The following is a 9,825-nucleotide window of genomic DNA, read 5'->3' on the forward strand; positions in this document are numbered from 1 at the left end:
GGCCAACAATAATGAAAAACCAAAATCAAAAATGTTTCTTCCAGATTTGCTTATCTCCTTGACAAACTCAAAAAGCTAACAAGCAGATACCATTTCTCAAAGTTGGCTAGACTTCTGCTTCACCAATAGATTACCTTTCTCTCCTTCAACCCAAAGTACTCCCTCAACTAACCAGAAGAGAAAACAAAATTAATTTTCATATCTTCCTCTGTTCCTTGCACAACAAATAACTACATGACTTGCCTAAATGCTTAAGTCTAGAGGAAAGGGGAGAGGTGACATGGAGAGACTCCTATAAATTCAATGATCAGAGTCTATATTCAACACAGCAAGCTCTATGTTTATTGCTGCAAACAGAAAAAAATGAATCTTAAACTTTCTCCATAAAGCCAGAAGGAACACTGAGCATCTCTGATCTGCTTGTTCTGGATTCACTCCTAGAGTATAGAAGCTATCTGATGTATATAACTTAATTTGCTTGGAGAGAACATAGACTCCTTGGTACCTCCCTAGAGAACCTGGGTGCAATTCACAATTTCCTGTAGTTTCATTTACTATGACATCATCAGTTTAGGAGCTATAAGGCAGAGAGAAAATGCACCCTGGAGAGTCTCAAGACTGACCCGCAAAGAGCTATTTGTATTCTGTTTTGTTTTCCTCAAAGATTCCCTCTGGGTAGTCCAGATTCCCCTATCAACCCACCAGAAATGAAATGAAGGAAAAGAAGAAATCCTTCAATCAGTGCTTATTCTAACAAAGGCCACCTATTGAATAAATAGTCTTGGCATTCCACTACTGCAACCACACTTAAAAAGATAGAAAAATACCCTTCCTTACACATTTTATACAGCTCATCCCCCCCCTTCTTTATTCTCTCAATAAGCTTTCACAGGTATACAATTTGAGCTTGCTGAAAAGCCACATAATTAACAGATATTCACTAAAAGAGAATTAACCTTTTGAGAATCTACTTGATGAGACACTTTTTATTTACATTCTCTTTTTCATAGATGAGGACCCCAGCAGAGTTATCTAACTTGGCCCCCAGTCACAGAATTAGTCAACAGCAGAGCAAGAATGTTTAACCCCAAAACCCATGCTCTCACTGACAAATCACTTCCCGGCTCCACTCCTAAGCTTTATCATTTGCAAAACATTCTCTTTATTTTTGAAAATCGAATGTCTATAAAATTTAATAGACACTTAAAAGCACAACATAAAAATCACACTGGTTTATTCCACCAGTTTAAAGTTTCTTTTACTGGGGAGAACTGTGTCATTTTTAGTCTTTCTCAACATGTTAGTGTTTTCTAAAGACCCAGCCAAGCAATGAGATGCAGTTTAGTGTCACGAGAGGAGCACTGGATCAAAGTCAAGCAATTAACTAGCAGGACATAGGCCCTACTGTCCTTCCTGGGCCTCATTTTCCTCTCTGAGGTCCCTTCTAGTTCCAGTACCATGAACTGAATTCCAACAACTATTGACACATCGCAAAGTCACAAATTTAACAAATAGGAAACACAGATGAAAAATTAACATCAGTATTATAAAAATTTGAAGACCTAAAAAAGTGAAAAACTACTCCAACAAGAGGCCTAGTATTAACTGTATTACTGATTCATGATTTTTTCTCCACCTGCTCTGCTATTGATTTGAGGAAATAGTGTATTTGCTCTGACCTTGCTAAAGGTCATCAATTTATCACTTTTTTAGAAGTCCATTTTGACAAATAGGACAATCTAAAAGAAATGGATAAATTTCTAGAAACGTACAACCTACCAGACGGAATCATGAGAAAATAGAAAATCTGAACAAACCAATAATAAGTAAGGAAATTGAATCAGTAATCAAAAACCTCCCAACAAAGAAAAACCAAGGACCAGATGGTATCCCTAGTGAATTCTACCAAACATTTAAAGAAGAATTAACATCAATCTTTGTCAAACTCTTCCAAAAAACTGAAGAGGTCAGAACACTTCCAAACTCATTTTACGAGGCCACTCTGATACCAAAGCCAGGTAAGGACACTACAAGGAAAAAAAACTATAGGCCAGTATCCCTGATGAATATAGGTGTAAAAATTCTCAGTAAAATATTAACAAACCAAATTCGATAACACATTAAAAGGATCATACACCATGACCAAGTGGGATTTATCCCTGGGATTTAAGAAAGGTTCAACATATGCAAATCAATAAATGTGATACAACACACTTAAAAAAAAAAAGTCCATTTCGAAGTATGCACCTTTTTTTTTTTTTTCATAAGAAACACTGAAATTTTTCTGATGGGGGGAAAAAAACCACACAAAACCTGTCCTGTCACCTCCGAAGCAAAGTAAAATTAGTCAACAGGATAATCACCTTCAGGAGAGAAACTTTACAGTAAACACATCATGACAGAACAGTAAAAAGGAGTATCTCTCATCAAATCAGGATGACACAACAAACCGCCACCCACATGAAACGTGCAAACTGGACACTCCAGACAAAAACTTTTCCAAACCTTGAGATTCAAAGGCTCCAATGACGGTGCAGTGGAGTTCGCGGGGATTTTACAACTCTGACACCGGTGCAGTGGAATTCATGGGATTTTACAATTCTGACACTCTTGGGCAATTAGTGCCAAATCTGATCTGGGCCCTATCTTCACTTCTCCACCACTTCCCTTTGAAAGATGACTTGAGAAGCATCACTACGCAACCCAGGCTCTCCAACTAGGCTGCTGCCCTTTTATTCACAAATGACGCTGGCCTCATAAAAGACATAAATTATTTTCAATAAAATATGGCACGGCCCCGGAGTACAAGCCCTTTCTAGATGTAAGGGAGTTCTCACCCTCCTTGGTGTGGCCCAAGTTCACTTTATTACTTCACGTCCCATCAACCCAGGGGGCCCAGCCCAGCGCTGGGTTAGAACGGTTTTGAGGAACTGCAATCACAGGCTTCTTGGGAAGAGGCCAGATAAACTCACCAAGTTTTTGGGGTTTTTTTGTTTTTTTTTTTAAGTCTGGGTGGAACTTACTTTCACCAGGACGTGGGATATCTTCTTCCCTCCCTAATGGGTGTTCGAGGACAAGCTTCCCTTTATTTTATACTAAGTCACTCAACCTTCACCAGACTGTGAAGACAACCCTTCTCTCCTCCTCATCCGGGAGGACCTGGCCACAGCTCAGCGGGGAGCAGGGGCCGTTCGGAACCCTCAAGGCTCAGAGCCCCTCGTCCGTTTCCCCTCCTCCAGAGTGACGCCCCCTACCCCGCGCCCGCCCTGGGTCCTTCCGACCGACCCTCGCCCTGCTCCCGGGACAAAGCGGAGGTGGGGTGGTTTCCTCAGGGGTCCCCGGCGGCCGCGGGGAAGAAGCCCCGGGCTCAGCGAGCACTCACCCGACAGCTCGTCCGGCTCCAGCCCGGTCTCAGTGTCCAGCCCGCAGATGACAAAGTAGTCGGCGAAGCGACTGGGCGCCGAGCCCCCTCCACCGCCGCCGCCGCCGCTCATGGCGCCGGGGCCGAGCCGGGCCGGGCCGTGCGGAGCGCGGAGCCCCCGCACCGGGCGCCCGCCCGCCCTCAGGCCGCCCCTCCCGCCGGCGCCGACGCTACCGCGGCTCCGGCCGCCGCCCCCGGCCTTGGCCCGGTCCCCGCGGCCGCCGCGGCTGCCGTGACGGGGCAGGGGGGCACCGGGCCGCCCCGCGCCGCATCCTGGACGCCTTCCCCTCCGCGCCGCCGCCGCCGCCAGCCGAGAGCGCCGCGGACGGAGGTAGCCTGGAAAAGGGCGTAAAGCGCTGAGGAGAACCCCCACCGCGGCCCCCTCCCGCCGCGCCTGCGCAGGCGCCTTCGGGGAGGGGGCGGGCGCCTCGCGGAAAAGATGACGTGATGCTCTTCGGGCAGGCTGGCCGCAGCTTCCCAGGCAGTCTCCGCAGCGCGGCGGGCAACTACTGGGCCGCCCGCAACCTCCACCCCCTCGGGGCTGCGACTCCTTTAAGGAAGGCAGAGGAGGTGCGGGATGGATGGACGCATCCCGCAGAGCCGGGAGCCTGGCCTACGCTCCGCCTCCCACTAGAGGTCCGGCGATCTCCTGTTTAGACCGGCCCTGTCACAGCAATAGGGTCGCAGGATTGAGCTCGGAAGCTCACCTCATCCTAACTCCAGGAAGCCCACCGGCCTAGATCCCAGATAGCGCCTTCTCCCTGACCCCGCTCCCTAACGTCCACGCCCAGCCCTTTCCCGAGTAGAGCTGAGGATTCCCCCTCTTTTGGCCGAGGTGGATCTGCCCGCCCTATATTTACCCTTGGCTTACAAATGGGGAAACTAAGGCTCAGAAAGAAGCAAGGGCTTTCCCCAAGGTTACATAGAGTCTAAGAGACAAAGCCTGGACCAGAATCTTGGGCTCGTGGTTAGTCCCCGCTCCCTCCCCCCCAGTCCAGCCAGGCCTTTTCCCATGCACCAGGCTGTCCCTTTTTCTCTCCTAGAGCCTCCAGAGACCCATGCCACTTGGGAGCTCCCCTTCTGCTTCTGAGAATTCTCAGTTCCATCCCTGAGTCGGTCCTCCTGAGAGAAGTGGGGGATGAGGAGGAGAAAAACTTGCCTCCTGTTACTTGTGTTGGGACCCCGCGATTTGGTTTCCTACAGAAGCTAAGCAGGAAACTGGAGATCAGAAAACAAGAAGGTAATATGTAGAGTGGTTACTAAAATGGGCTCTAGAAACAATGCTTAGATTTGAATCTGGACTTTATCATTTACTGTGTGACCTTGGGCAATCTCCAGGAGCCAGCAGTCATGTTTTCTGTGAAGATTACATGAGATAAATACGCATACAGTTTAAGTAGTCAGAATAGTGCCTGGAAGTAGAAGGCACTCAATAAATATTAGAGATTATATTATTATTCCAGCAAGAGGTGTGCCTAGGGTTTGCTCTAGCAGGCTGCTGCTAAAGGCCCTAGAAGGCAGCTGGCTTCCCCAAGGGCTGACCCTGGGCTATCTCCTGCGTTTTCTCCTGGGTACCTCTCTTAAGTATTGGTTGGGGGGGAGGTGGCTTGGAGGTCACAGCCAATGTCACTTGGAACCATAGTACCTGCTCCTCTTTGTATGTAACCTGCCTGAACTAGTAAGAGAAAAGTGTAGAAAAGGTAGCTTCACAAAGTGCATTTAGGGTGATGCCTCACCCTATCTTGCATGCTGGGGTTGCAGAGACAGTAGAGGAGGTTTAGAGAGCTAAATGGTTACAAAGCACAGAAGAGGGGCATCTTTCCAGGTTGGGGGATGGTCAGGGAAGGCTTCCAGAAGGAGATATAATCCGACCTGAGTTCCAAAGGATCAAAAAGAATTTCTCAAGTAAAAGGGGGAGGAAAGGATGTTTCAGGCAGCGTGTGCAACAACAGGGAGTGACAGATTAAAATGGTTACATACAGGCAACAACAAGTAATTCACTTCTCTGGGAGACAGAGAATTAAAAGGAGATAAAACCAGGGAGAGAGGAGGGGGACAGAGCAGGAAAGGCTTCCAATGCCAGGCTAAAGAATTTACCCTGTAAATTTACCCTGTGTTAGAGGAATGGTAAACTGCAGGAATTAAAGCTGAGGAGGGACTTCCCTGGTGACACAGTGGTTAAGAATCCGCCTGCCAATGCAGGCTACACGGGTTCAAGCCCTGGTCCAGGAAAATCCCACATGCTGCGGAGCAACTAAGCCCGCGTGCCACAACTACTGAAGCCTGTGCAAGGCACTGCAATGAGAAGCCCACACACCGCAAAGAAGAGTAGCCCCTGCACTCTGCAACTAGAGAAAGCCCACGCACAACAATGAAGACCCAACGCAGCCAAGAATCTAAAAATAAATAAATTTAAAAAAAAAATAGAGACTTAATTTTTTAAAAAATAAACAAAATAAAGCTGAGGAGTGACAAGCTCTGACTCACATCTTAGAATGATCACTCTGGGAGTCATGTGGAAGAAGAGGCTTCAAAAAGTCTTAATTATCCTCAGTTTGAAGCCCAGAAACTTTTTATCCAATGTGTCCAGGGTGATCAGGTGCTAGGAGACCTCTCACACTAACTCAACTCATAAAACAAGTTAGAAACGAAAGACTGTATTAATTTGCCCTGGGAAATGTAACTGCTCAGAGACCCAGAATACTCAACTGTAAAGTGATCTCCTTCCCAGTAGGAAATATGTTTGGCAGAGTGATTGCTTCTGCCAGAGTCAGAGAAAAAAAACAGAGCTGAATGCTTTTAAGTTTCAGTTTAAATCCTCACTCCCACTCCTACTAGCTGTATGAGCTGAGGCACATCAGTTAACTTCTCTGGAATGAGAATAATCAACCTTTCCCCCCACAAGATTGCTTTTAAGATTCATAAATTAATTTTTTTAATGAATGAAGAAAGGAATTTTAAATATCTGGAACATAGTATACTCTTAATAAGCGGCAACCTGGGGCACCCACTTCAGAATGAAGGATCTGAGAGAGAGCAAGTCGACATCTGAGGGAAGATAAATCCAGGAAAGGGCATGAGGCAAAAGTGTGCCAGGAGTGGTCAAGGAGCAATAAGAAGGTTAGGATGGCTGGGAAGTGTTGGGAGTGGGAGGAGTGGGAGAAGATGTTAGGTGTGGTGATGTTGGCTTGTAGTTCACCAAATAATCATGTTTCGCCTTCCACAGTGTGTGGAGTTGTCCCTAGGAAGCAGCTGCCTGGTCAGGGACAACGTTTCCCACCCCACTTGCATTCACATGTTGGTCATGTGACTGGTTCTCACCAATAGAATATGTGAAGGACTTTATGTGTGTCATTGCTAGATTAGTGTATTTAAGAAGCAAATGAGGGGGGACTTCCTGGTGGCTCAGTGGACTTCCGTGCTCCCAATGCAGGGGGCCAGGTTTGATTCCTGGTCAGGGAACTAGATCCCACGTGCATGCTGCAACTAAAAGTTCACATGCCACAACTAAGGAGGCTGCGAGCTGCAACTAAGGAGGCTGCGAGCTGCAACTAAGGAGTCTGCGGCCGCAACTAAGACCCAGCACAACCAAATAAATGATTAAAAAAAAAGAAGAAGAAGCAAATGAAGGGACTTCCCTGGTGGTCCAGTGGTTAAGAATCCACCTTCCAATGCAGGGGACGTGGGTTCGATCCCTGGTCGGGGAACTAAGATCCTACATGCCGCAGGGCAACTAAGCCCACACACTGCAACTACTGAGCCTGCGCTCTGGAGCCCACGAGCTCTGCAGCCAGCGCACAACAACTAGAGAGAAGCCCACGCACCACAACGAAGACCCAGTGCAGCCAAAATTTTAAAAAATAAATAGAAAAAGAAGCAAATGAGAGAAAAGGGAACCCTTCCTACACTGTTGGTGGGAATGTAAGTTGGTGTAGCCACTATGAAAAACAGTATAGAGCTTCCTCAGAAAACTAAAAATAGAATTACCATGTGATCCAGCAATCCCACTCCTGGGCATATACCCAGACAAAACTATAATTCAAAAAGATACATGCACCCCTATGTTCATAGCAGCACTATTCACAATAGCCAAGACATGGAAACAACCTAAATGTCCATCAAGAGATGCATGCATAAAGAACATGTGATATATATACAGTGGAATACTACACAGCCATAAAAAAAGAAAGAACTATTGCCATTTGCAGCAACATGGATGCAACTAGAGATTATCATACTAAGTGAAGTAAGTCATAAAGAGAAAGACAAATACCATATGATATCACTTACATGTGGAATCTAAAATATGGAACAAATGAACCTATCTATAAAACAGAAACAGGAAGGGCTTCCCTGGTGGCGCAGTGGTTGAGAGTCTGCTTGGTAATGCAGGGGACACGGGTTCGAGCCCTCGTCTGGGAAGATCCCACATGCCGCGGAGCAACTAGGCCTGTGAGCCACAACTACTGAGCCTGCGCGTCTGGAGCCTGTGCTCCACAACAAGAGAGGCCACGATAGTGAGAGGCCCGCGCACCGCAATGAAGAGTGGCCCCCACTTGCCACAACTAGAGAAAGCCCTCGCACAGAAACGAAGACCCAACACAGCCAAAAATAAATAAATAAACAAATGTGGGGTTTAAAAAAAAAAAAAACAGAAACAGACTCACAGACATAGAGAACAAACTTGTGGCTGCCAAGGGGGAGGGGATTGGGAGAGAGAAGGACCAGGAGCTGGGGATTAGTAGATGTAAACTATTATATATAGGATGGATAAACAACAAGTTCCTACTGTATAGCCCAGGGAACTGTATTCAATATCCTGTGATAAACCATAATGTAAAAGAATATTAAAAAAAAAATGTCCATATGTGTATAACTGAGTCACTTTGCCGTACAGCAGAGATTGGCACAGCATTGTAAATCAACTATACTTCAATTTAAAAAAAAAGAAATTAAAAAATAAGCAAATGAGATTAATTAATTAATTAAAAATTTAAGAAACAAATGAGGCTTCTTCCCTCTCTCTTTTTTGCCTTCCACCAGCTAAAAGTAGAGAATTATGAGGTTCTAAGGAATGGCAAAACAGAAGACAGAGGAGCCTGGATCTCTGAATCAACTACATGGAGGAAAGTCTCCAGCTGACCAAGAATACCCGCACTGGGCTCTTTGGTGAACAAGAAACAGACTTCAATTGTGTGAAGCCACTGGTACTGTGGGGTTTATTTGTTATAGCAGCTAGCATTACCATCACCCAAGTAGAATGTGTTGGGGTAGGGGAAGCAGATCACGGAGAGCCTTGTAGCCGCACTGTAAAGATTTTGTCTTTGTCTCTGAATAAAAGGAAAAGTCACTGTAGAATTTTGAACAAAGGAGTGTCATTATCTGCCTTGTTTAAAAGGATATGTAAGGTACCATTTTAAGCACTTCATATATATTAACTCTGCCTTGAACTTGTCCTGAACTCAGATTTGTATATCCAACTGACTTCTTATCATCTCAATCTGGAGGTCTAAGAGGCATCTCAAAGTTAACATATTCCAAATCAAATTTCTAATTTACACCCGTAATATGCTGCCCCTTCCACATGCTTTCCCCATCTCAGTAAGTGAAAGCACTTCATGCTTTCAGTTCATGCCAAAAACCTTACACTCATTCTTCTCTCTCTCTCTCTCTTTCCCTCCCTCCCCACACCTACACCACACACACACACACATACACACACACACACACACACACACACACACACACAGTCCACGTAATATCCATTAGAAAATTCTATTGGTTCTGAAAATTTTAACAATGAGTAAAGCATAGCACAGTTCTGTCTACTTTTAACCCTTGTTTGGTTCAGAAAGTTATAAAAGGAAGCTGGAAAAAGAACAGGTTACTGAAAGTGTGAAACATCCTGGTTACACGAAATCCAGAAAATCACTAAGCATGTTTTGAAAAATACTTTGTAACTGTATCTTATAAGTTACCCCTACCTTTAGTGAGTGTTGCTGGATAATGATATTAATAATGGAAAAACTGGGAAAAAAGACAAATTCATATTATATAAAATACAATGATATATACAGTGCATGTAATAATCCTTTATTTTTAATATAAAAGAAAAAGTATATAATTTTTATTAATAAATCAGTTTCTTTCCCTTTGCTTAATATATATTCAACAAATATTTTTAAAATATCATTTTGAAAGATACCAGATTACCTGCCTTATTACTCCCTTGGGTGTTAGTTCTTCCCTGGAGAAATGCAGGAACAGCAGGGCTAGCCTTGCAAGTCTGTACCTTACAAAAGCAACACCAAAGTAAAGGGAGGGAGGATATGATCACAATAGATCAGCCCAAGAGCAGAGCAAATGAGCCCCTAGGAAAGGTCCACACAGATCTACTCACAGAG

At 45.0% G+C, this 9,825-nt stretch overlaps 1 protein-coding gene across 3 annotated transcripts in view; it reads right to left on the reverse strand.

Moving 5' to 3' along the window:
- DENND5A (DENN domain containing 5A) overlaps positions 1–3,494 on the reverse strand; it is a gene marked incomplete at its 5' end in the record, with an annotated part of 104,514 nt that extends 101,020 nt beyond the window's left edge. For all 3 annotated transcript variants that reach the window (XM_082659686.1, XM_082659684.1, XM_082659685.1), the window contains one exon: positions 3,383–3,494. In XM_082659686.1, the coding sequence (XP_082515812.1) occupies positions 3,383–3,494 (112 nt within the window). The remainder of the gene's footprint in view (positions 1–3,382) is intronic.
- Between the last annotated feature and the right edge of the window lie 6,331 nt (positions 3,495–9,825).

This window comes from Grampus griseus (assembly GCF_964374135.1).
Source record: "Grampus griseus genome assembly, chromosome: 8".
Taxonomy (NCBI): Eukaryota; Metazoa; Chordata; class Mammalia; order Artiodactyla; family Delphinidae; genus Grampus; species Grampus griseus.